The sequence below is a fragment of the Mus pahari genome, chromosome 18, assembly GCF_900095145.1.
Source record: "Mus pahari chromosome 18, PAHARI_EIJ_v1.1, whole genome shotgun sequence".
Taxonomy (NCBI): domain Eukaryota; kingdom Metazoa; phylum Chordata; class Mammalia; order Rodentia; family Muridae; genus Mus; species Mus pahari.
Window position 1 is genome coordinate 23,809,388 of NC_034607.1, and position 26,013 is coordinate 23,835,400.

Sequence of the window (26,013 nt, forward strand, 5' to 3'; positions counted from 1 at the left end):
TGTACTGCAGAAGAGTGGGTGACAACAGAAGCCACATGAATCAGGGTACTCTGTTTTTGCTCTGGACAGAGAATCCTTGTGAACTGTATCCAGATGCCTCTTGCCTCTGTGCGGAGGCTCTAGCTGAGAGAATAGCCTGGTTGAGTGCAAGGCTCTGCAGGTGTTGATTTCCAGGCTGAACCACATGGCAAGTTCATTCTCGAGCTCTCATGACAGTAGCTGCCCTCCAGAGCCAGTGTCCTGTGTGGCACACTGGGCCCATAAAGCCCAGTGTCTTGATTCTCATTGGCTGTAAACCTGAGCAATATAGCCCCCAGATCAGCCAGGGCAAGGGGCCTCCAGATAAGGGGAGCTGGAGGTCATCCCCATCCCCTGCTTCACAGTGGCTGGAGCAGCACTTGGTGACAGCGCTGAGCCACTAGGCCAGCGTAGGGCTCTCAGTGGGGAAGCTGGGCTGTCTGCCAAAAGTAGTCTTGTGGCTGGCGCATTGCGTAGATGTACTATAATTTGGGTGAATTGGGCTGTAAATCCAGCTGGGTGGAATCTGATAGCGGGGACACCAGGCTGAGCTCACCAGGTCCTGTGCTGCAGAGTGGGCTTTATCTTGCTGTGCCCTAAGTTTCAGTTTAGAGGACCACCTGGCTGCCCAGTAAGCTCCTTCATCACCCCAGTCTGTTTATACTCCGTGCCACTCTACGAGGGTGTATAGGGTGATGTGTGGTTGCCCACCAAGAGCCTGTAAGCAGCCTGCTGTCCTGGAGGTTGTAGATAGACCATGCTGTGCAGCACCCCACATGCACCTGAGCCCTGCATTGCCCACAGCCCTTGGGGTGGTGCCAGCTTTGAGGATGAATTTTTGTGTTCTTGAGGGTGGCATCTCTTTCTATATATATTTACTTAAATATATGTAACTAATAAAATGTATATATAATTTTTAGTTGCATGTACTTGTGTGGGAGATGTGTATGTCAGTCTGTGGCCAGGCAGGCCCAGAGGCCAGATGTTCCTGGAACTGAGGGTACAGGTGATTGAGTAGCATCATGTAGGGGCTCTATACTGTAGAATGTAGAAGAGCAGCGAGTGCTCTTGACCACTAAACTATCTCTTCAGCCCTCAGGGTGGCTTCTTTGATTGTCAGCTGGCCACCTCATAGCACACAGAAGGTACCTTCTGTGTGCTTCTCATCCCAGCACTTATGCCAAGATCGGCTAGGTTCATACTTTGTTTTAGGATTTTTCTGAGGCAGGGTCTTATGTAGCTCAGTCTGGCTTTGAACTCCTGATCTTGCTTCCACCTCCCACCTCTGTGGTGCCTGTGCTCTTGCTGGTAGAACTGAGCCAGTCTGAAGCTGTGGGTAAGGACCACTCTGTGTGCCTCCTCCGTCTATCCACTCTGTGAGCCTCCTCCATCTATCCACTCTGTGAGCCTCCTCCATCTATCCACTCTGTGAGCCTCCTCCATCTACCCAAGGGTCTGTTGGAATGCTGGCCTGGACCTTCCTTCTTGGATCCCTGGTCAGTGAGGGGGATACCTCAGGCAACCTGTGTCTCTCAGTGGGTCATCCCGGAGCCTTTGTCCTGGAAGCAGCAGGACTGCTTCTTCTCCTGGGAAACTTTGGTCCCCACATGCACTCTCGGTGATGTCCCACGTGGATCCTAAGAACCTGCTCCCTTGATGAAGCTGAGCAGCAACAAGGTGACCATAACTTGTGAGGATGTCTGGAGCTGTGTTGATGCACAAGGGGCCAAGGTGATAGGAATTCTTACACAACAGACCTTCTCCTTCTGCCTTTGCTGACACCAGAGCCACTGGGCACCTCAGAAGCAGCAGTCTCCTTCCACTCAGGACAGCCTGTGTGGGTGTCTGCTCAGACTGGTGGCCCCTCCATGGTCCTGTGGGTAGCCTCTTGAGGCCAGACTGAGGAGCACCTGAGCCTCGTGGGGCAGCTTTGGATCAGATGTGACCCTAAGTGCTGCAGAGTCTCTGAGCCCTGGGCTCAGGACCCTCTTTCTGATGTCTTTGCAACCCCCAAGAAATTTGACATCATGTGGAAGGCAGAGCCTGGGTTTGTCCCAGTGACAAGGTCTTGGGGTGGGAGTGGGAGCCTGTCTGGGGACCATCACTGTTCCTTTTCTGTGAGTGAGAGAGCAGTTCCAGGAAGGAGATGATGGGTTTGCTTCTCTTGACATAGACCCAAGCTGTGAGCTTGTACTGAGGAGAGTGCCTAGGTCAGGGTGCTAATCTGTTAGAGATTTACTGTGTGTCAGTTAGTAAATGTTCACCCTCTCTGGGCTCACTGCTGCAAGCTCCAGCCCACTATCTGGTTGCAGTTTCTGAGCTGAGCCAGTGTTTACATTGTTACAGGATTATAAGCAAAAGTGAGATGGGACCTGTGAGCCAAAAGTGCTGGCTTTATGGCCATTTATGGGAAAAATGGGCCAGGGTCTACAGTGGGAGGGTGTTCTTTGGCTTTTTTTGATTGCATGGGATCTTGGCAGTTTCTTGAAGGCAGTATCCCCACTTGGTTCAGCTTGAGCCTGAAGCACTTTAGGACTCTAGGGAAATGGGCTCTTGTGCCTTCCTAAATTGCCAGCGTCCACTAGGGGTGTGGGTTTACCTACCGTTGGCCTTTGCTTCTGGCTTTGGGGTCTGAAGGATAAAACAGTACTAACTGTGGACACAAGCTCCTGATCTCAGCTGGCAACTCATAACCTGAATGCCAGGCTGGAACTGGAGGGCCATGGAACCTCTTTCTCGTTGAAGAAGGGTTCTAGCAGCCTGGCACATCTCTGAACATTTTGGCCCAGACATCAGAGCTTGCTTGTCCTGGAACTGACAACCTAGAAGCAGGTGTGCATATGTGCTATAGAATGCTCTAGGGTGAGCATGGGAGCCAGGATGCCCTAGTCCCCAAATGTCCACACTGGTGTAGGCTTTGCTGAGGGCCATGCTAATGCCCTAGGCAGGCCAGGGAGGGTTGTGCTGTCTGGGGAAGGTGGCCCATGGATCATTGGACATGACCTATGTAGGGCCATACTTAGCCCCTGGCAGGGCACAGGGGAGTTTTGGGTACAGGTTTGGAACACTTGGGGCCTCTCACCGTTTCTGTGTTCTCATTGCAGAGATCTGCTGGCAGCTCCAGTCCCGAAGCCGGAGAAGGTAAGGAAGTCTCCAGAATATGAGCCAAATCCTGGAAACAAACTTCAACACTCTCTGACTCAACACTCTGTGTCTAGATTCTGACCATGAGGATGGAAACTACTGCCCTCCTGTCAAGCGTGAGCGGACATCCTCTCTAACGCAGTCAGGTAAGCAACACCCTCCTGAGCCAGGTAGTGCCAGCCCCAAGGGGCCCCATCTAGGCTAAGGAAAGCTGACACATTTGCCCTAAGGGGAAGTTGGGAGGTTCCCTGTCAAGCCCTGCGGGTACATCACCTGTGAATCTGACTGTTTTTGCAAGGACATGGTGTTGGTATGGACTGGACGGGACTGTATTCTCACCCACTAGGTACTGCGTACATGCCCATGCCCAGCCAGGGGGCATTCGTTCATTGTGCTCCCAGCTCAGACAGTGTGGTTAGTCAGACTGAGGGGTGCCTTACACGTGGATGCCAGCCTCCAGGCTTCAACCAGTGCAGGAGTGAGGCTGAATCTAGGCTGAGAGATTCTGGGGATGGTCAGTTGGAGGCAGGCAAAGTCTAGCAGCCCTTTTCACACATAGGCGCCCCTCAGGTTAGGAGTGATTGCCCTGAAGAGCAAGACCATAGAGTGTCCTGGCCTCTGCTGGTTCTGGTTCTGGTCTTGGTGGTCCATCCTGGGCAGTAGGTATCACTTCTGCTCTGTGGAGGAGGTCTCCCTCCTTGTCTTTACTCCACGCCTAGAGCATGGTTGTCCTGCACAACAGGCATTGCAGTCCTTTTGACACCTGTACACCACCTTGGTTTAAAGGCCCCATGCCAGCTTGTGGGTGTGTAGAGGTAGCACAAAGGGGATCCCCAGCCTTGGTGGCCTGCCTGCCTTTACTCTGAGAGTGCATCTGCTTATATAGCGTGTTCATGCATGTGGGACCCAGAGCAAGCCCTCAGATATTTTCCTCGATGGTCCTGCACCCCAACCCCAGCCCCGCCTCCGGCCCCAGCTTCTCTCTGTTTTGCTTTCTCGGGACAGAGTCTCTGCCTGGACTAGAAGCTCACAGTTGGGCCTAGGCTCTGGCCAAGCAAGCTCAGGATCCATCCTCTGCATCCATTGGTTTCCTTTTCTGTGTGAATACTTGGAATGTGAACTCGCGGCCTTAAGCTTGCAGAGCAGGTGCTCTCCCCACTCAGCCATCTCCCCAGCCTACTCTGATGACTCGGATTCTGCAGAGCTGAGTTCCTCTGAGGACAGTCTTCAGGCCGAGGGTTGTCTTTGGAGTATCTGTAAGGGTCACTTGGTTTCTTAGGTCACAGTTTCTGTCCTGTCTCTGTCATTACCTTCAATGTTAGTTTTCCCAGCATGGAGGCTCTCTTCCTTGTTTGCCTCACTACTCTTGTCCCACCAGTGGCTCCCAGAGCCTTCCCTCCCTGCATCCTGTTCTCGGGTCTTTGAGCAGGATAGATGTGAGTTCGAATCTTCCTGACCTGATAGTTTCTGGGCTGTTACATATCTGCGTTTGGTACTGGGATCTAAACAATCTGAAGACTGTCCCTGGTCATTTTCTGATTTGTCCCCACAGGGAAATTGCTCACCATTCATCTCAGTCCTGGGATCTGTCTGTCTTTTCTGTTAGGGTGCAACCTCTAGAAGCAGGAGCTTGGTGCTTTGCTGGCCACAGGGTGTGACCCTGCTCTAAAGAGCCAGCAGTGGTAGGGTCCTGGCACGAAGAAGCCAGGTTTCAGCTGAATGGTGGTGGCACACACCTTTAATCCTAGCATCTCTGAATTTGAGACCAGCCTGCTCTTTGTGAGTTCCAGGCCAGCCAGGGCTACACAGAGAAACCCTGCCTCAAAAATAAATAAATAAATAAATAAATAAATAAATAAATAAATAAATAAATAAATGGATGGATGGATGGATGGATGGATGGATGGATGGATGGATGGATAAATAAATAAATAAATAAATAAATAAATAAATAAATAAATAAATAAATAAATAAAGGCAACAACAAAAAAAGAAGCCTGGTTGCAGTCAGGTGAAGAAGCACATCTGTCATCTCAGTGCTTGGGAGATGGAGGCAGGAAGAGCAGGAGCTCAGTGTCACCTTCAGCTATACATTGAGCCTGAGGAAGAAACCTGGCTCTCCTTGTCATCTTCTTGCCATGACATCCTGGCCAGCTGTGTTCTTGCCCAGTGCCCAGTCACACCAGCTACTGCTCTGGGAGCTTTGTCAATCTCGGTCCAACTCGGCTCAGTCTCTAGTGTATTCCCAATTAAGCAGGGAGCTCCCCCTCACTAGTCATTCCCCTTCTGCCCCCTCTGTTACATATACCCAACAGCCAGCTGTAGGAGGGAGAAGCCTGGGATCCCCAGGTCCTGAGCAATGTAACATCTACTGTTAGCAAAGTGAGTCTTTACAAGACCTGAGAAGAGCCCAGGGTGTATGTCTCTATGGGTGGGGCTGGGGACAGAACTCTAAGCCTTGGCTGCCCACTTAGTGTCAACAGGGAGGCTTGCCTTCTGTCTGTCCCATCTGGTCACAGCAGTGCCCTGCTGGATTCCTGCATGCCAACACAATGACCAGGCTCTGGGCCCCACACTGGTGCAGGTGAGTGGCTACAGTCCCTGTGGACAGCTGTGTTGTCCTCAAATCTTTGGGTTTTGGAGACAGGGTTTCTTTGTGTAGCCCAGGCTGTCCTAGAACTCACTTTGTAGACCAGGCTGGCTTCAAACTCACAGAGATCTACCTGCCTCTGCCTCCCGAGTGCTGGGATTAAAGACGTGTGCCACCACCACCTGGCTTACCCTCAAGTCTTAAAGGTTGTGTGGAGAACAGGACCCTAAAAGACGTATGGCCAAGACACGGGTGCCTGAAGCCAGCCTTTGGGTCCTCTAGTTAGACAGTCTATGAACTTGATCTCAGGTCTGAAAAGTGTGGTCCAGCACTGCCCCTGAAGGCCTCTATCCCACTCCATATCTGGCTCCAGTGGCTGCTTTGTCACATGTCCAGGCCTTGGTGGCTAGTAGACTTAGCTCTTTATTCCCAGGGTTTGAGTGCTGCTCTGACTGGGTGGCCCCCAAGGTGTCCCCTGGGCTTTCAAGTGTGACCAGTTTCCTATCAGAGCCCATGTGACAAGATGCTGGAGTGGCATCAGTGTGCCCAGTATCAAGCTGTCACATTCAAATAAACTCCATCCCTATGAGCTACCTACCAGCAGTCCCTCTTCAGCCTCTCCATCCTCAGCTGTGGGCATCATGGATCTGCCTCCTGCCTCTACTTGTGGATATTTCCTATCCATGGGCCCTGCACCATGGCAGCTTTTCTTCACTTAAGACTCTGCCTTTTGTATGTGTGTACGTGCATGTGTTGTGGGGTGCTAGTGTGCTCACCTGTGGATGTGCACTTGACGACCAGAGGTCAGTGCCAATACTCATCACTCTGTCTTCCTTCCTGAGGCGGGCTCTCACTGATTTGGCTGGCCCTGCTGGCCAACGAGCTCCAGGACATTCCTGTTTCTGTCTCTAAGTCCCCAGCTTGAGGACTGAGCACACGTGGCTCTGCTGTGCTGTGTACTGGGGACAGGACTCAGGCTCTTATGCTTGCACAGCAGACACTGTGCCTACCTAGCCAGTCAGTCCCTCAGCTCTGTGTTTGGGGGTTGTCTGCTGTTGACCTCTGTCCATGGGTTTTATTCTTCTTGCTTCCTTCAGGAGGGTTGTGCATATGGGGATGGGGATAACATCTGTCTGCTTGATGGCTGAGCCTCCGAGACTGCCTGTGGCCTGTGCATTTTTTTATACCTTCCTCCTGTCCTGGGTCACATTAGACTAGCTGTCTGTCACCAGGACAAGGCCACCAGGATGCAGACTCACTGGGTTCCCAGCTGTCCCTGCAACTCCAGCTCTTACCTCCTAGCTCTTGTGAGTGGCCGGCAGAGCTGGCGCTGAGTAACAGGCATGTCTTGGAGGCAGGTCCTGCCCGGGTCCTATGGTCAGTAGCGTACACGTCCTCTGTTGTAGGCCTGCCCAGTAGTGTCATCACTCCCCTTCCTGGGAGGAATGGCCCAGAGTCTAGCAGATATGTCATTCCATCTCAGCATCTTCATCCTCCAGGTTCCCTGTGCTGGCCTTGCCGCAGAACCATATTCTAACATGGACCTCCTACTTTCCTGTTGTAGCCTGGACCATTCTCTGGGGTCCCAGGCCCACCATGCACCCTGTTTCGCTGTGCTCCTGCCTCCACAGGCTGAGCTCAGCTGTGTCTTGTGCTTGCAGAGGAGAAGAGCAGCGGCTTCCGGCTGAAGCCCCCAACACTCATCCACGGTCAGGCACCCAGTGCAGGTGGGTGACATTTCCAGGTCTCTGCCTGGCTCTAGGACCCTTGCTGTAGGCCCAGTCTGCTGCTGGGACTGGGAGGTTGCTGGAGGCAGCCCTGGGAAGTTGCTCTGATCTTTGGGAGCAGAGTATCTCCTTCCTGGGAACTCATGTGACCCTGTACCAGCCCTGGCCATTTTCCTTTGCACCATGCAAGCTCTGGGAGGCACAGTGCAAAGGAAGACCTGGACCTTGTCACAGGTCTCAATGGCAGGTGTCTGTCACTATCAAGTGTTGGTGTTAAGTGTGGCCTCCCTTGCACAACCACTGAAGTTGATGTGCCCTGGAGCAGCAGGGTCAAGGTTCCTAGAATCCACTGTGTTCCAGGTCTGCCCAGCCAGAAACCCAGGGAACAGCAGCGTGGTGTGCTCCGTCCAGCTGTGCTGCAGGCCCCTCAACCCAAGGTGCTGTCGCAGACGGGTAAGGGACTGAGTCACAGTCTGAAGTACAGAGGCAAGATTACCCTTTGGGTTAGTCCCATCCTGAGGGGAACCTCAATAGAGGAATAGGGTACTGCCAAGGTTTTCTTTGTCCCCAGGTCTCTTGTCGACCTCCTAAGCTGCTCTGCAAGGGTTTCCAGCTTTGCTGGGTTTTGGTCTCAGAAGTAACCTAGCCACTTTGTACCTGGTTAATCTCATGCTGATTGATCACTCAAAGTCTGCTTGGGTCCATTGCTCAGAGTCCACCTGATAGAGCCATAGTATACTCAAAGATAGACCCTCAAAGATTCCTGTTTCATATCATCTTGATTTGGGGGCAAGTAGGGTGGACCTGGCATGTTAGGGCAGTTGTCCTTTTGTCCTGGTTTAGTTGGATTTTTGTGACTCAGTATCTCCCTGTGCAGCCAGCCCAGGCTCCTCTTGAACTCACTTTGTACTCCTTCTCATGGGACAGTGGGCACACACCACCATTCCAGCTTCCTTCTGGCTTTGTGATTGTGTGAGGTGCTGCTGTTGGATGCTGACCCCACACACATAGGCTGGGCTCTCCTTCAATTGCATGGCGCAATCTATGATAGATTTCCTTTTGCTGCTCATTTTCTGGGAGTCCTGCTTCTGAGCTCACTGGAAGCCAGTTCTTGTTCATGTCTTTGGGGCGTGTGTGTGTGTGTGTGTGTGTGTGTGTGTGTGTGTGTGTGTAGTACTGAGGATGAATCCCAGGCCCTGAGCATCCTGAACTATATGCCAACACAGTGTCTTTTTTAGAATAAAGGCAGCAGCTCTCATGTCTGTGAGTTTTGGGCCTTTTTTTTGTTTTGTTTTTAATCTAAGAATATATGGCTTCTTTTCTTTCATTTGTTCGTTCGTTCCTTTTTCTTTCTTTCTTTTTTTTTTTTTTTTTTAATGTAGCCCTAGTTGACCTAGAATTTGCTGTCTAGATCTGTCTTTCCTCTGACTCACAGTGATCCACCTGCCTCTGCCTCCAAATGTTGAGATTAAAAGCTCTCATCACTGTATACACCCCAGGATGAATGAACTTCAGAGTCTAGCAGCTTAGTTAGCTGCTGAAGGGCTGGGGGGACACCTGTCCACTCTCTTTCCTTTTTGCAGTCCCCAGCAGTGGCACCAATGGAGTCAGTATGCCAGCAGACCGCACGGGGCCAGCCACGCCTGTATCACCAGAAAACCTCACGCAGAGGAGCCCCTCTGAGTCTGCCGAGGGGACACACACACTTGAGGTTGGTCGGTCATGGGGACGGCCAGGGTGGGCTGCAGTGCCAGGCTCTGATGTGGTGTCTGTGTGGGTTCTTGGTGTCTAAAGGCCTACAGCAGTTCCCAGCCCTCTCAGTTTGGGCAGCTTCTTAGGCTGCCTGGGTTTGTGCATGCTCTGGTACAAGGTTGTTCCCAGTCTACTCCCCTTTCCAGGAAGGGCGTTTGCAGAGACACAAGATTTACTGGCTCACAGTTTTAGAAGTTGGAAATGTGAACAGCATGGCTATCGCTCTCATGCCCCTAGCTGATTATAGCCCACTTCACTTGGGAGTGCTCGTGACATGGGCAGTCTTGGAAAGGGTAGCAGAGCGCCAAAGACAGTGCCCCTGTAACCTACTCAGTTCCTTGTGGTCCTGTTAAAGGTCCTCCCCACACCACACCAGGGACTGAGAGCCTAGCCAGTGGACACCTGGCATTGGTTGATAGGCTGTCAGTCACTGTCAGGATGGTCCCACTGCTTCCCCACAGTGTCACAGATGAACCCTCCGAATGACTGGTGCTGTGGCAGTTAGCCCTGAAAAGCATAAGAGAGAAGAGGTGCCTATGCAGACCCAGGATTAAGGCTAGGGGCAGTGCCAGCAGCAGCTAGATGAGGGCTGTGATGGTGATGTACTTCCCAGGCTGGCCACTGTGTACAGTCACAGGCATAATGATGTGTCTGTTCTCACTGAGAAAATGGCCATCCCACCTCAGTGCCCTGAGTGGGGGCAGGAATAGCTCCCAGTCAGGTACAGGATTCTGGCCAGGCTATGCTGGCATCTAGCTCCACCACGCAGGGTCTGCTTGTGTCACCCTCTTGCAGTTTCCTCCCTCGCTCCACAGCGCAACTCCTTCAGCTTGGGACACTCTGTTCCACCTCCTCACTAGCAGGCTGGGTTCTTAGTAGCCAGCTTTGATCTGACTCTGAATTCTCTCTCTGTGCCACCCCAGATTTGAGCCCAAAGTTGCACATTCCAGATGTAAGCCTTACTCCCAGGCTGTCTTGGAGTGGACAGAGTCACCAAACTTACTATTTGTGATCATGTAGAAAGAGCAGGCAAGACCCTGACTTTCAGCCATTCCTGATTCACAGTGCCAACACCACACAGCTGATCAGTAGTGCTGAGCTCAGTGAAGATGAGATGACCACCTGGTGACACACATGTCAGACAGGGTTTCTCTGTATAGCCCTGGCTGTCCTGGAACTCACTTTGTAGACCAGGCTAACCTCGAACTCAGAAATCCGCCTGCCTCTTTCTAGAACTCTTTGGACTCTCCCCGTGCTGGTAGAAACTTTTGCAGAGCCATGCCAGGCCCAGGGGCTAGTTCTCAGTGGGAGACAGCACCCAAAGGGATATCAAAGACTGCATACACATGTCACAGAGCCTGTGTATACATAGGGCCATGAGAGAGTCAGAATGAAGCCAGATTTGTAAGGTGTCAAGCAACTAGAAACATTTAAACTCTTTATTTTTATTTATTTTTTATTTTTATTTATTATTTTTTTTAAAGATTTATTTATTTATTATATGTAAGTACACTATAGCTATCTTTAGACACTCCAGAAGAGGGCATCAGATCTTGTTACGGATGGTTGTGAGCCACCATGTGGTTGCTGGGATTTGAACGCTGGGATTTGAACTCTGGACCTTCGGAAGAACAGTCGGGTGCTCTTACCCACTGAGCCATCTCACCAGCCCCCGAAACATTTAAACTCTTAACAGCCTAGCAGAGAACTCAGAACTATCTCACCACCCTGCTGTACACTGCAAATTGCCGTCATAGACCTGTTGGAGCTCTTCTACCCCACCGTCCATGTACAGCTAGGGTATTGGATTCAAATTCTCTTTATCCAGGTCACATGAGTAATCAAGACCCTGTACTCATAAGAGTCACACTTGTAAGAAGAAAGCATTTAGAAGGGCCAGTGAGGGCTCAGTGAATTAAAAATGCTTCCTTCCAAATCTGAGGACAAAGGTTGAATCCCAGGGATTCACATGACGATTCCTTCAAACTGGTCTAGGGGGTTGTTCTTCGTTTCTGTACATGCACACATAGGCATGTACACACATAAATGTAAGCTTGTGTAAAACACTTCAGTACATGAAGCTGTGAGGTGGAAGTGAGAATGGCCTGCTGTCTTAGGCTCCCTGCTGTCATCTCTGCAGTGCGATCTCACATCTGTGACCCACATTGCACCATTTCCTCTAGTGACTATCATAAGGCTCATCTGATCTGCTACTTGGTAGCTGCTGTGTCTGTCATTTACTGTTTATAGTTTACATCCTGAGTGTTTATCCCCTTGCCTGATGGATCCTTGGTACTGGTTCTAGGTCTGTTGGCACCAAGATGTGGTGATGTGCCCTGTGGACTCTGACATCCAGAGTCCTCCTGCCTGAGCTGTAGGTCCCAAGAATGGGTTCTTAGAGGTGTCTTCTGAGTACTGGCTGTGATATTCACAGTCTGCCTCATTTCTACCTGGTGTTTCTCTGGACCAAAAGCCAGTCTGCCTCTAAGAGGGGTGCCCTTGGGTCTTGAGCTCTCCACAAGGCCACCTTGCGATCCAGCTGGAAACACCCCTTCCCTCAGCTCTGCTGAAGCAGGGGACTGTTGGTGTTGGCCAGCTGCTAACCTTCAGACTGAGAATCATCCCAATCCTCAGATTCCTGGGCCCACAGCACAGCTCTGGGGTTCAGGCCTTTCTCTAATGGTGCCTACTCCAAGAGAGTCTATCCTAGCTTCCAGGAAAGTGTGAGCTTGGCTGACTTCCAGGCTCCGGAGCACTCCATTGTCTTATAGGTAAGTATGGTTGTGGTTTTTTTTTTTCCTCCTTATAGGAGAAGGTGCCTCAGAAAACCCCGCATGGCACCTCAGAGGAGGGGCACTGTGAAGAGGAGCAGGTGGCCCCACAGGCCTTCGTGTTTGGACAGAACTTGAGAGACAGAGTGAAGGTATTTGGCCTGGTGGGTGTTGGGCAGTTGAACAAAAGTGTAGCCTCAGTGCTGTGGCAGTCACATATTCCTAGACATTCACTGCCCAGGGCTCTCATCCCAGTAAGAATTCCTCTTCTTTTGGGGGTAGTGTTTCATGTGACTCAAGCTAACCTCAAGTCCACTATGTAACCAACGATGAACCTCAAATTTAGGGATTTCAGGTTACCTGAGAACATCTTTCTAATAGCTAAACTAAAATAATGATTGCATGACAGATTTCACATGGGTTTTATTTTGAGGTAAGATCTCACGTAGTCCCGGCTGGCCTTGAACTCACTGTGTGGCTCCGCATGACCTTGGACTTCAGATCCTTGTCCTCAGCCTTCTGAGCACTGGGTGCTAGGATGAGAGGTGTCTATTAGCAGACCTGACTTGTGTGGTGCTGGACTTGGAACCCAGAGCTCAAGCACACAAACTCTTAATTTAGTGCTGTGAGCTGGGGCCTGGGATCAAACAGCTCCCAGTCAGCCAGGACTACGGGTGCCACCACAGAACCATCAGCAGATCAGATCGGTCCTGGAAACTGAGTCAGATGCCTGCAGTATTGGAAGAATACTGTGCCCCAGACACCCAGCTCCTTCTTTTCCAGCTTCAGGCTGCCAGGAACCTCCTTAAGCAGAGTTAGGGCCACTTGTAGCTTATGAGAGCCACCAAGATAGTGGAGCACCAGACATGGGGAGGACTAGGGTACTGCTCAGCACCCTGCAGATCCCAGGATGCCCATCAGAGTGACCCAGCCTTGACCTCTGGCCCCTCCTGCCTCAACCTCCTGAAGTGCTATGATGTTAGGTGTGTGGGCCTACACTAGACTATTGTCTCTCTGAAACAAGTTATTACTGTGCAGCCCAGACTAGCGCAATCTCAGAGAGTGAGATCTCTCTCAATGTTGAGATTAAAGGCATGTGCCACCCTGCTCATCTTGTCTTTGTGTCTTAACTGCTGTATCAACTGCAGCCATCCTGATGGCAGCTGCACCCCCATATGCAGTCTTATCTACACAGCTAATCTTGGCAAGCACTTATCAGACAGGGCCACATGAACGGCCTGCTTCCCTGTGTCTCTGTAGTTAATGAATGAGAATGCCAGCGTGGCAGATGTAGACAGTGCCGCACATCCCAGCTCAGAAACAGCCTCTGCGACCAACTACTTCCTGCAGTACATCAGTACCGGGTGAGTGCAGGTGGGGTCTTCCCATACCACCAGGACCAGAGGGGCTTCCTACCAAGCCCCATGATTTGGGCTGGGGGCCAGCCTGTGTGCTAGTATGTTGGGAGGAAGGCAGACATGCTTTGGGGTGTGGCTCCCCTGTACTGCATGTGCCTCTGGTGCACCTCGTGCCACACTGATGGTGCCACTCCTCTCCAGCGCAGACAACTCGACCCACAGTGCTGACAACTCCACCAAGTTTGTGTTTGGCCAGAACATGAGTGAGCGCGTCTTGGTGAGTGGCCCCGGCACAGTGATTTAGTGTCTATTTCCACTTGGGCATACAGTGTGTGGCTGGCATGCTGTCTCCTGTACAGTCAGATAGGACACTCTGGTGCAGGAATGAGAGAAAGACCAGCTCGACTCATTAAAAGCTTTCTCAGAGCTGTTGGGCTGGCATCTCCCTTCCTCTCTCTGTTGTCCACTGACGTAGGCTTTCCTGTGGCCAGAGCCAGCGTAGCACTCAAAGCTGCACCACAGGGTCCCCGCTGCGCTACGACTTCTTCCTGTTGGTCTGCCACAGTGTGGCTTCTCAGAACTACCCCAGATTGCTACACACAGGTGGCACTCTTGTGGCCCTGAGAGGCTGGGCCTGACTGGGAATGGAATGGCTGTTGAGGACAGGCCCTGCAGGGCACAGGAGTCAGGCCTCCAGGAAGTGCTGAGCGGCCATCCCTGCTGGGCCTCTCGCTCTGTCCTTAGCACCCACAGCAGCTCCGCCCTGGCACGCTTGTTTCCTCAGAGCCCCCCAAAGCTGAATGAAGCCAATTCAGACACCAGCAGAGAGACTACACATGCCCAGTCAGGTTCTGAGTCGTCATCCCAGGAGGCTGCCCCCAAGAAAGGTAGGAACAGCCCTGCATGCACCCCAGGGGAGACTCCTGCTAAGGACAGCCCTGGCCATAATAGACGTTAGAGATTGGCCTGAATTGCCCTTTATGGGTAGTGGGTGGCTGTGCTCTGCTGACAACAGGGCTCCCCTGGTCCCTGGGAGGATCAGGTCTGCCCTGATGATTTGTGCTTTTTTTCTTGGGTCTCCACTGCTGTGCAGAGTCCCTGGCAGAGTCAGCTGCTGCCTATACAAAAGCTACAGCGTGGACGTGTTTGCTGGAGAAGGTGGAGGTCATCACAGGGGAGGAGGCAGAGAGCAATGTGCTGCAGGTGAGACCAAACACAGGGACAGCCTGTGCTACCTGCTACATAGCACACAGCAGAATGAAGCTAGCCTGTGCTACCTGCTACATAGCACACAGCAGAATGAAGCTAGGTGTGTTGGAGCACACCTTTAACTTAAGCACTGGGAGACAAAGGCATACAGATCTCTCTGAATTTGGGGCCAGCCTGGTCTACAGAGTTCCAGGCTAATCAGGAGCTTTTTTTGTCTAGAGGAAAACAAACAAACAAACAAACAAACAAACGTGTTCCACAAGCACTGTGACATCTTATTCCTGAATAGGGCTTGCCCCAAATGAACTAGCACCATAGCACCTTCAAGGCTTCACCATATCCAATTTCCCTGTGATGGAAATTTCTTCTGGTATTCCATGAAGTTTGTGTCTGGCATTGTCCCTGAGCATAGTGTCCTTAAGTCTGTGCTCAGACTTGTGTGAGCATCGTTTGTGTTCCTAGCTGAGGAATGCTCTGAAAGGAATGCTTGCTGTCAGTGAGCTGATACTTGGCCACTTTCTGCTTTGAGACTCTTCTGAGCAGTGTGACACGTGTTTGTTTTCTGGGTGGGCAGTGGGAGGGACTTCCCTAGCACTGTAGTATGTTCCCTACAGCTGAGCACTTCTTCATGGCATCCAGTGCTCCTGGATGTGGGGACTTGGTGGCATCTCTCTGTGCTTGGATTTGTATTTCCAAAGTCACCTTTGTTTACATCCTTAGGCAGCAGGGTACATGGCTCCAGGCCAGAGCCTCCTGAGTTAGGAGTCCTGGCTTCCGTTCCCAGCACCATAGAAACTAAAGCCGTACAATAGATGACTGAACAGAGAGTGACAAAATGGCCCACTGTCCTCAGTGTCCTGGCCGTAGTCTGTGGACCGTCAGACACCCCAATCTCACTGCTAACTCTGAGCTTGGAGTGGGACCCATGCTTTTGAAAGACCCCCGAAGGGAGGTGCAGAGGGCGTGGGTACCCCCAACCTGGTCACTGATCCCATGTGTTACAGATCCAGTGTAAGCTGTTTGTGTTTGATAAGACCTCACAGTCATGGGTGGAGCGTGGCCGGGGACTTCTCAGGCTCAATGACATGGCATCAACCGACGATGGCACATTACAGTCCCGGCTAGGTGAGCTCTGGGGAAGGACAGACCCTCTCAGAGGTGGGCTTAAGTCACAGCAAAGCCAGAAGTGTAGGCTCCACAGCTGGAGCAGGGGCGTGACTGAGCAAAGGCAGCAGTGAGCCCCACACCTGCTCAAGCTGGCCTGGGCCTGCTGCCCCCAACACTGGGTTCCTGCTTAATTACCATTAGTGGACTTCTAAAAAGTTTACCTTGGAAGGATGGTGGGGACAGGTAGAGTGTCAGCCTGGTCTTCAGAGCTGTCCCTCCTGTTTGGGGAACTTCATGTGAAGATGGTCTCTCTGTAGCCCAGGCTGGCCTGGTCCACTCTGAGCCTGTTGTGTCCTTCCCATTCGGTCACTTACACTCAGAAATTGGAAGCCTAGGCAGGAGGAGCTAAAGGTTAAAGTAAATGTCAGCAGTCACTGTGTGCAACCTCTTCCCTGTGGACAGTAGTTTTGGTTTTCCGACCCATAGCAGGTGGCAAGCCAGGGGCATGTTAGGACTTGCCCCATTAATGTGCTAGGCCCAGGCTCAGTCCTCAGGTGAGATGGAGCAGTCTCCATCTCAGTGTACCCTACCTGCCCTGTTGCAGGCTAGCCCCTTCCCCAAGGGCATGTCTCCCCTGCCCCTTGCAGACGTGGGCTGCAGGTTGGGGCAGGTGTTGCTAAGCAGCTCCCTTGCTGCAGTGATGCGGACCCAGGGCAGCCTGCGGCTCATCCTGAACACGAAGCTGTGGGCACAGATGCAGATGGATAAGGCCAGTGAAAAGAGCATCCGCATCACAGCCACGGACGCTGAGGATCAGGGTGTCAAGGTTTTCCTGATCTCGGTAAGCTTGAGGGGAGGTGGGGGTGGCACACTGGCTCGGTGCTGAAGACTGCTGATGTTACCAGTGGGCAGGCCCGGACACAAACCTCCCCTGGGTAGTTCCTGATGGCTGTAAACACACCTGCTGTCCCCTCGGTTAGATGTCTGGGGTGGGGTGAGGGTGGGGGACGACAAATCCCAGACCTCCTTGTCCAAAGGGCACCTTATTGGTAGTCTCTTGTTAGAGAAGTCAGCTGACCAGGCCAGTGTAGCCTAGTGACAGGCTAGTGCCTACATGTGTGAACACTGCCCAATGTGGCCGCTAGCCACACACTGCCACTTCACACCCTGCCTCCCCAGGCCAGCTCCAAAGACACAGGCCAACTGTATGCTGCACTGCACCACCGCATCCTGGCTCTGCGTAGCCGGGCTGAACAGGAACAGGAGGCCAAGGCGCCCCCACCTGAGCCAGGAGCCACCCGGGCCACCGAGGAAGAAGACAGTGATGAGGATGCTGTACTGGCTCCCTCCAGTGTCACGGGGGCCGGTGAGCACCATGGGACCAGTGGGAGGGACCCCAGCTGGTCTTGGTGACCGTGTGCTGGGACTGAGAGACCTGCTCTCCCCACAGGCACAGGTGATGAAGGCGATGGCCAGGTTCCTGGGAGCACATAGCGGCGGAGCCACTGCACCAGGCTGCTGCTTTGTTGTCTGTCTGCTGCCCGTCCCTCCCCGAAGGCCGCATCATGGTGGTGTCTATTGCCGGGGTGGCCACAGGCTGGATCCGAGTGTCCCCTCTGCAGCAGATGGGGACGCCAGGATGCGGCTTGGGACTCAGACCTCATCATATTGATGAGCAGAAAGAACGTTCCCCCGCCCTCCTCTGATTGAAATGGCACATTGACACTTGTCACAGCTTCATGGTGACCGTCCTTCCCTGGGCAGCAACAGTGAGAACTCCGGGCTCAGCATTCTGTTGAGTAACCTGCTACCTGCTCGACTTTCCACTCTGCCAGGTCCACATGGCAGGTGCCTCTCCTTCATTTCTGGTGGCTTGGCTCTTGAGGTCACAGATGAAGCTACATGTGGGCTGAGCTGACTTGATGCTCCTATGGGTGGTGCCTGGCCCCCACAGGGGTCCACTAGGTTTGGGCCTGAGAACACCTGTCTGGACGAAGGTGATGAAACCAGGAGAGTTCCTGCCTTCTTGCCTGTCTGCCCGAACCACCTGGGTCTCTCTTAGCAGTACCCAGCCCTGAGATGCCTGACCATGTAGGGCCCCTGAGAGGCAAAGGGAACCTGCAGAGAGCCTGTCTCCGGGCAGAAGATGAAGCCCCCTACCCGTGGACTGTGTGGTTCCACCTCTGGCCAGGCCACTTCCTGGGAGCCAGCAAGGACATCAGAGGCTGCCTTAGCAGATGGGTCACACTGCTTCCAGCCTTAGCCAGCCAGTGACAAGTGAATCCAGACGTCACCCATGTGTTTTGGAACATTTATGTAAGATTGTCATATGAAATGTATTTGAGAACTGCATTAAAACTTTTAACTAAAGCCCCAGACTCTTTTGCACCTGGCAGCCAGTCAGGCTGGATTTGGCCATGGGGCCCCTGATGGTGTCAGTAATCAATCCAGCCATTGCTAGGCCTGTGGGTGGCCCTGCAGGAGACCTGGTCCAGCCAGTTCTTCAGCCTCCATTCTCACACATCCCCCCTCCCTGTGTCTAGCTGGGGCCCCCTGGGACAGTGGTGGCAGAGGGTGGCAGGTGGATCAAGGGACTAGGCTACATGCAGCTATTAGGCAGGTGAGAGTAGCTATGTCAGAGGTGCCAGGCGCTGCTCACCATTGCCACAAACTAGGTCTGTAGCCGCTGAGTCCGCTGTAGTAGTCTTGGAACTCAGCTAGTGTGACCTGTGGCTGTGAGGGGGACCCAGACCAAGGATACTGCCTTGTGGGGAGGCAGCTTCCTCTGTCCACTCCCCATTGCACACCCCTCAGGTCATTTACAGTCACCACACCATCCCCAGTTCGGTCCAGCTTGGCAAAAGCAGCTGCAGTGACAGCTTCCCGAGTCTGGGACAGGGGGGGGCTATGGGAGGGGGGCAGTGACTGTGGAGTGCAGGGGTCAGCACCCCTCACCACCCAGTCAGTCACTGAGGCCAGCCTCACCCGTAGCACCCATAGGAACTCCTCCAGGGTCCCACTGCCATCACAGTCCCAGCATCTGCATGCCTCTGCCTTGTCCACCTCCAGCTCCAGCTGTGTCAGGCCCTACCTCAGCTCCCCTTCATCCAGGGGCCGGCTGCCATCCTTGTCCAGGTAACAAAATCCTGGGAATCAAGATGGGGTCAGATGGATGGGGACTACCCAGGCCAGAATCTGCTGGGGTTGCTGTGGGTGAAGGTTCACCTGGCCAGTCCTTGGATGCCCGAGGCCCCTCCATGATGGTGTTCACGGTGTCCATTATGGGTACAGGTGAACAGCTGTGGTGGGACAGAACTCCCAAAGAGTTTCTGCACTCAGCCAGCCTGGCACAGGCCTCAGTGGTACTGCACAGCCCAGAGCTCCCCATATCACTCACCTAGCCCGTCTGTGCCCCTGAATCCTGTCCTGGAGCTCCAGGTAGGTTTGTGTGTCCTACCTGGCACAGCTGTTGCTAGGCAGTATGATTCTGGGGACTGGGAGGGCCCTCGCTGTGACCCCATGTCAAGCACATTAGCCAGCTAAGGAGGCTGGGTGAAGTGACCAGACTCACTGCACACCCCTGGCCACAGTACATCCAAGTTTAGCTGGAGAAAGGGCCTTGTTTCCTGTGCCCCTCAGCCTATACTGTCCCACTCTGCACTACACGGGGCAGCTTAGCTAAAGCCAGTCTAGGGCTAGTTGGACATGGTGGCACTTGAGATGGGGACATATCTGAAAGACTAAAGCCAAGTTGGGCTACCAACCGAGACCTTGTCTTTAAAAACTGGGGGCCTGGTGGCATATGGCTATAATCCTAGCACTCAAGGAGACAGAGGGACAAGAGTTGCAGGCTATGTGAAACTGTCTCAATGTAGAAAGAAAAATGATGGGGTTGCAAGCCAACCAGGCATCATGATTCAGTTAATGAGAAACTGAAGTGACATTTTGCAACCCAAATAGATGATGGCCTGCTAGGCTCCAGCACATGGCGAGTAGCAGAAAATGTTTCATTGTTTTCAGATTCTGGTGCTGGCAGTGGAACCCAGAGCCGTGACATGCCAGGCAAATGTCGCTAAGCCACACCCAAGGCACTATTGCTTTTCTATAGAGTAATTTAAAACATAACTCTTACAGTGGCTGCAGTGAATCCTTTTAGGGTCTCAGCCCTTGGCAAGCTAGTCCAGCCTCTAAGATACGGCCCAAGCTATTCCAAGTCTTAACAGTAAGATGCAAGGCTAGGATTAGCTTAGCATTACAGACCCCACCTAAGATACCCCAGTCAGGGGCAGGGGGTGTGGTCAGGGCATGGAGCCCCACCTACAATCCTCTGGTGAGGGCTAGAAAGCCTGGGTAATGTGAGTTTCAGTATTCCTCTTGTCCCCTGAATTGGAAGTGGCCTCGGCTGTGCAGAGTGGTTTTCTTTCACTTCTTTGGGCTGAGTTTCAATTGTCTCTAGGAATAACTTGGAAGCTCCAGGACAGCTGGCTAGCTCCAGCCCCCTCCACTGTAAAGTGTGTATAAGGCCTAGCAGCGTGCTACCCCACAACAGGAAAAAAGGTAGAGTCCAGGTTGAGAAATAGCTAATTTATTCTGGTGCAGACAGGCCCTAGCCTGCCTTCTCCTATACAAATAGCTCCCTTCTCTCCTCCATCCCCAAGAAAAAATGGGCCTCTCTCCCATGCTGAGGGTCCCTGTCAGACGCTGGGCAGACTGGATGGCTGGAGGCCCTTCTGTTTGGAACAGCCCCTACCTTCTATCTTGGTGGCTGCTCAAGGACAATTTCCCTGAGTACACGAGCCATGAAGTGGCATGGGCCTGAGTGCACCACCTCTGGGTGCAGGGGTTTGTGAGACCCTTCTTCTCACTGCTCTAACAAGGGCAATGCACCCTCACCATCTCAGGCCCTAGGCAGCACAGAAACCAGCATTTAAAAAATAGATTCTTAGGGTATCAAAAAAGGAGACTTGCTACAAAAACAGTTGTCCCTGGAAACCAGGAAAGGGCTCATCAGATATCCAGGAGGCTCCTGGCTAAGGCAGGGCCTCCCAGGCTGTGCTAGGCACTGATGGAGACAGAAGACAAAATTTCCTGCTTCATAGCCACTGCCTTCCCACTGAAAAGGTGGTCCCAGGATGGGGTTGTGGGTGCTTGCACAAAGCCTGTCATACTAGCACTGGAGATACTGAAGCAGGAGGGTCAAAAGTTCAAAGCCAGCCTAAGCTACATAAAAAATTTAGAGGCCAGCCCGGGCTACACAAGACTACTCGTCAGAAAAACTAAACCAAACAATCAGAGTACAGGGCAGTGACCAGCTGGCAGGAATTACTTCAGAGATGCTGGTTGGAAGGCCCCTCCAGAGGGGGACATTTGAGAGAGACCTGAGTGTCAAGGAACCGAGTGTGGAACCAGGGAAAAACATTGAGGCACTCTGGGTTGTGGTGTCTCAACCCACCTGTTCTTCCTAGGAGGAAGGGTAGAGCTCTGGGAGAGAGATCCAAGGCTAATGAATGATTTGTCTTCCTCTTGGTATTAAGAATGGTTCAGGAGGCACAAGAGTGAATGAGAAAGGTAGGGAGGGCTCCCATCAGCAGGGCATGGTGGCTCACATCTAGATTCCAAGTACTTGGAAGGAGGATTCAAGGGAAGCCTGGCTTATAGAGAGAGACCCCATCTCAAGCAAAAAGACCAACAAACTCCCCACAGGCAGGGCCTGTAGTGGGAGCCTGTCAGCCTGACAGGGATCCATGCCACCACACTCAGGAGACAGCAAGCCTGGCTACCTGGGACCCTGTCCCAAACAGGAAACACAGCAGTTTCAGGGTCAGTCCCCACCATCTCACTGATGCTAAGGTGCCTGCCTGGCTTTGGGCATGCCTAGTGGAGAATGTTCCTCCCACTGAGTTATGAAGGCCCTTGCCTTCATTTGTTTTTGAAACTATTTAAAACCAGTGGGATGTAGCAGATACTCCAGCACCCGGGGGATGGGGGTGGGGGGTTAGGGGGAATTGTTTTAAATGACATTTTGAGTTCTCACTTGTTTTGATGTTTAGATGGGATCCCGGTAATGTCCCAAGGCCCCTCTAGCTAGGATACTGGTGATGTTCAGGACTCTAAGAGTGGAATCCCCATGGGACTGTGACCACAGGTCCTGAGATCTGTCAGGGCAGCTCACACCGTGGTCCCAAACACAGCAGGCTGTTGGTCGTCCTGGTCGTCCTGGCCGTCCTGGCCCTCCTCCTTTCTCATGTTGTTGCCCAGGGGTGGGCCAGGCCCATCAGGAAGTAGCTGGGCCCCATGGCTGTGGCTGGCCGGCAAGGGGCCCAGTTCCTCTGCCTCCTCCAGGGTGGCCAGCAGCACGGCCAGGGGTGGTCGGTGGCGAGTAATGTCCTGCAGCAGGTCAGCCCGAGGCTGTAGCTGCTGGATCATCTGGTCCCTCTGGTTCACTGCGGCCTGCAGGCTGCGAACTGTGGCCTGAGAACTCAGCAGTTGCTCTTGGAGGGCAGATATCTCCCTGGTGAGAGGACCAAATAAGGTAGTTACCTACAGGGGGTGGGGACATCTACCTGCTCCAGAATCCTCTGAGACTCCCTATGTCTCCTCCTGTACTGCTTCTTCGAGTGCTTATGTATGCGCATATGCGCACACATGCGACAGCAAACATGTCAAGGTACAATTTTCAAGAGTTGGTTTGCTCCTTCTGCTCCATGGGATCAAATTCTTTGTCATTCTTAGTGGCAAAGGAGTGTCTTTATACACAGAGCCATTGATGTCACTGGTAAAACACCCTCAGCCCCACAGCAGGCCTGGCGCTCTGTCATCCCAGCACTCCAGAGATGGAGGCAGGAAGATCAGGGGTTGAAAGCTACATAGTGCCTTCAAGGCCAGCCTTCTCTCAGAAACAAAACAGTGCCAGTTTTGTGTGTCCTTCAGTAGGACTTCCTCGTGGTCACAGATGGTTGTCACAGATCTGACTATACTATATAGGGTAGCTCTGTGCCTTTGTCTACCGATGTGGCCCCTTACCCAGCAGCCTCCTTCGGACATCAGACACAATACTCTTGCACCCCCAGGGTGAGCACTACCAGCAGATTCGGCCTTGTGAGTGGGACAGCTGGCTTCATCTTAACAGTTTGAAATGCTCTCATGTAACCCAGCCTATACTCTAAACTCCCCATGTAGTCGAGGATGGCCTGAACTCCTGATCCTCCAGTCTCAGCCTCCCTAGTGCTGTGCTCCGGAGATTTTTGCTCTTAGTTCCCGGCCCTTTCCACCCGCCTCCTTCGGGATGTCCGCCGGGCCTCCTCCTGGGCCTCACCGGTCCTTGGCGCGACCCAGCTCGTCCAGGGCATCGCGCAGGTGCTGGTCGTGGCAGGCCAGGCGCTCGGCCTGCGCACCAATCGTGCGCTCCGCCGCCAGCAGCCGCCTCTCCAGCTCCGCCGCGCGTCGGTGCACGGCCGCCAGGTGCGCGTTCGCCTCCCGGATCTGCAGAGGTGGCGGCGCAGACATGGCCCCGGGCCGCCGTGCAGGCTCCACCCCACCCTGGCGGGTCACGCCCACAACGCAAAGAAGCCCCGCCCCCACGAGCTGCTGCCAGGCTGCCGCTGCATTTAAACCTTCTCAAGAGGCCCCGCCCTACTCCGGAGTAACGCCAGAGAGACACGCCCCCAGAGGAAGGCGTGTGCTTCCTCTTGGGCTCTCACTATTGGCTACGTTTCTACCAGGGGCAGGACTAAGTGCGGCCACGCCCCGTAGCCAAAGCTTTCAGAACCAGCTCCTGACTCGGGCTGTGCCTCCGAGTGCAACGAGGATTTAGACCAAAGCAGAATGGGCTTGGTCTCCGTCAATTATAATCCTCACGCTACGATTGGTCCCCTTGCCCCCAGCCTGGTCACGCCCCCAAATAGTTACACGCGGTCCTGATTGAGATGGGCACCTAACCACACCCCTACACAATCCGGATCCCTGATTAGCCAGCCGCTTTTGCGCTGTGTCCGGCCGCATCAGGGCAGCTCCGGCTAACTAGGGTATCACTAGCCCCGCGCTGTAATTGCTGCCCTGCCCTTGTCCTACCTTCCGTCAGTTTCGATCGCTGACCCGCCTGAGAGTGTAACCGCTGTCCTGCGACCTGTCAAGCCCTTCCTTGGATGGACGGTCAACATTCTCCGTACAAGGAACCTCGTCTTCGCTAGGGCTGGACGCGTTTCTCTTCATAGCCTCAGTTTACCTTTCCATGACGTCACGGGCGCCTCTGTCCAGAGTCGCTTGTGGACCGAGCACGACACAGATCTTGCTACGGGATTAATCACACCTCCGTACAACCCTGCACCGCGCGCATGCGCGCACGCCGTGTCCGCGTCCCAGGCGTTCAATAAAGTTACGCGCCGGAAACCTCGCGAGAGGCGGCCTAGCCGGCTACCCTTGAGCTCGCCCAGACGCTGTAGGGTCGGCCGAACGAGCCCAGCTAGGCACGGCGATGGCGAAGCGGTTCTTTGAATCCTACAATGAGGTCCCCGACGGCACCCAGTGTCATCGCAAGACCTACATCACCACGGCCTTAGGCGGCATTTGCGGTGAGCGCGGGCGGAGGAGAGGGCGGAGGGCAGGAAGCAAAGGTCAGAGGGCGCGCGGAGGTCCGGGGGCGCCGGGGCGCGTGGCTGTAAAGGCGGAGGAGCTTTGAGACTCTTGAGGGGCGTAGACACGTCAGCGCCTAGGGGCTTCAGAGGTCGTAGGTCAATATCAGGGAGCAAAAGCTGGAGAAAATGTGAAGGTCATTTTAGCGTCGTCAGGAGTTTTTAGGGCTAAGGGGTGATCGGCTCATCGGAGTTTTTGAAGACAAGTTCTCATGTTGCCTAGGCTAGACCGCAAACCCTCTGCGTAGCTGGGTATGGCCTTGAGCTCCTGATTCTCCTGTCTCCAGTCTGGCCTGTATGATCCTCCTGCCTCAGCTGCCCAAGTGCTGGGATAACAGGGCTCCACCCCAACCTAGCCTCTGGAAGATGTTTTTGTTATTTTGTTTTGTTTTTGTTTTGCTTCTATTTTCCGCCACCACGGAACGTATTAATTTGCTATTATTTTTAAATGTTTTAAAGTGATTTTGTTTGGTTTCACGCTCGTTGGTGTGTTACCTGTATGTCGTGTGTGTCCGATTCTCTGGAATTTGGAGCTGCAGACAGTTGTGAGTTGCCCGTGTGGGGGCTGAGAGTTGAACGCGGGTCATCTGGAAGAGCTGTTCCACTTCTCCAGGACTGAGCGAGAGCTATCTCTCCAGCACGATTTACTAGTATTTTGGACATGATCTCCCCATGTAACCCAGGCTGGCTTGGGGTTCAAAGAAAGTTCCTGCCTCTGCCTCCTGAGTTCCCAGATTAAAAGTATGGACCACCATGAGCACCTAATTCTGGAAGATTCCAAATAGGGCACACTTGTTTGGGCAGTCAGATGTCCTTTTGTGGATGCCATGGGGTTACCTTTGGCATTTGAGACTCTTAAGGTGTCCCCTCATGCCTGGTTCGTTCACTCACTCATGCTATCCCTCGAGGCCTCATTTCAGTCATACATTTCCAGTGTGTCCACGGGCCTCACTTGCATGAGTCTACCCAGGGCTTTGCTCCCACAAGGCAAGTGCGGTAGGGTCAGGTGATTGGGGGATTTTAGAACGGACAGAAGAAGCCGGGTCGTGGTGGTGCATGCCTTTGAGCCCAGCACTTGGGAGGCAAGGCAGGTGGATCTCTGTGAGGGAGGCCATGGAGAGAACATGGGTTCCTTCAGGGGATGAGTGTGTGCACTATTGGTGTCGGGCTGGAGTCTGTCTTGGGTAGACGTTGAGAGTAGGCAGGCCCTTGCCAGAGGTGCCATGTCAGGGCTGCTGAGTGAGGAAGTGGACAGTCTACTTTGAAAATTCTTCCCTGTATCCTACCTCCTTTGTCCCCAAGCTCCCTGCTTGGCTCCCCTAAGGGGGACATTGCAGATGTCCCTGCCTTCCCAACAGGATCTAGCAACTTGGAGGCATGGCGGAACTCACAATTGAATGAGGGAGGTCTTTGGGGCCTCAGTGGAAGGATGGATGAATAAATGAACGTAGCTTGTGGCACACAGTGAATGAATGAATTCTTGCCCTGCTGGCACAGCACTCCATTAGGAATTGATAGCTCATGGGCACAGCTGCTCCTGGAGGGCTCCAAGCTGCAGGTGGTGCTCCTGGAGGGCCCCGTGCTGCAGGTGGTGCTCCTGGGGGGCCCCGTGCTGCAGGTGGTGCTCCTGGAGGGCCCCGTGCTGCAGGTGGTGCTCCTGGGGGGCCCCGTGCTGCAGGTGGTGCTCCTGGGGGGCCCCGTGCTGCA

At 53.2% G+C, this 26,013-nt stretch overlaps 4 protein-coding genes across 7 annotated transcripts in view; 2 read left to right on the forward strand and 2 right to left on the reverse strand.

Annotated features, from left to right (window-relative positions):
- The window catches only part of Ranbp3 (RAN binding protein 3), a 37,813-nt gene extending 19,790 nt beyond the window's left edge, over positions 1-18,023 (forward strand). For both annotated transcript variants that reach the window (XM_021217655.2, XM_029531278.1), the window contains 14 exons: positions 3,123-3,159; positions 3,237-3,308; positions 7,414-7,479; positions 7,840-7,932; positions 9,063-9,190; positions 12,041-12,154; positions 13,263-13,366; positions 13,562-13,637; positions 14,145-14,247; positions 14,454-14,563; positions 15,574-15,694; positions 16,375-16,517; positions 16,856-17,042; positions 17,127-18,023. In XM_021217655.2, the coding sequence (XP_021073314.1) occupies positions 3,123-3,159; positions 3,237-3,308; positions 7,414-7,479; positions 7,840-7,932; positions 9,063-9,190; positions 12,041-12,154; positions 13,263-13,366; positions 13,562-13,637; positions 14,145-14,247; positions 14,454-14,563; positions 15,574-15,694; positions 16,375-16,517; positions 16,856-17,042; positions 17,127-17,170 (1,398 nt within the window). In that variant the 3' untranslated portion in view covers positions 17,171-18,023. The remainder of the gene's footprint in view (positions 1-3,122; positions 3,160-3,236; positions 3,309-7,413; positions 7,480-7,839; positions 7,933-9,062; positions 9,191-12,040; positions 12,155-13,262; positions 13,367-13,561; positions 13,638-14,144; positions 14,248-14,453; positions 14,564-15,573; positions 15,695-16,374; positions 16,518-16,855; positions 17,043-17,126) is intronic.
- Positions 18,024-18,331: 308 nt separating this feature from the next.
- Caps (calcyphosine) lies at positions 18,332-19,271 on the reverse strand. The gene is given in 4 exon segments (XM_021217656.1): positions 18,332-18,601; positions 18,662-18,824; positions 18,902-18,975; positions 19,248-19,271. Coding segments are annotated over 4 exon segments (531 nt in total).
- Positions 19,272-20,245: 974 nt separating this feature from the next.
- On the reverse strand, positions 20,246-23,998 carry Vmac (vimentin type intermediate filament associated coiled-coil protein). 3 transcript variants are annotated; one of them, XM_021218184.2, is made up of 2 exons: positions 23,901-23,998; positions 20,246-22,187 (listed from the first exon to the last, which is right to left on the reverse strand). In XM_021218184.2, exons 1-2 carry the CDS (start codon positions 23,906-23,908, stop codon positions 21,845-21,847), a joined length of 351 nt encoding a protein of 116 aa, XP_021073843.1. In that variant the 5' UTR covers positions 23,909-23,998; the 3' UTR covers positions 20,246-21,844. The 3 variants fall into 3 exon arrangements, with proteins under 3 accessions (XP_021073843.1, XP_021073842.1, XP_029387392.1); XM_021218183.1 differs by lacking the exon at positions 23,901-23,998 and adding an exon at positions 22,992-23,248; XM_029531532.1 differs by having other exon boundaries at positions 20,292-22,187; positions 23,747-23,998.
- A 59-nt stretch (positions 23,999-24,057) lies between these two features.
- Positions 24,058-26,013, forward strand: part of Ndufa11 (NADH:ubiquinone oxidoreductase subunit A11) — a 4,668-nt gene continuing 2,712 nt past the window's right edge. Inside the window, exon 1 of the mRNA XM_021218255.2 lies at positions 24,058-24,246. Coding sequence (XP_021073914.1) covers positions 24,150-24,246 — 97 coding nt within the window. The 5' untranslated portion in view covers positions 24,058-24,149. The remainder of the gene's footprint in view (positions 24,247-26,013) is intronic.

Excerpts from the sequence above, each read along its gene's own strand:
- Vmac (XM_021218183.1), bottom strand. The coding sequence starts at position 23,182 with ATGTCTGCGCCGCCACCTCTGCAGATCCGGGAGGCGAACGCGCACCTG. Across the intron at positions 22,188-22,991 it reads CTGGGTCGCGCCAAGGACCG|GGAGATATCTGCCCTCCAAG; the intron begins GTGAGGCCCAGG and ends TCCTCTCACCAG.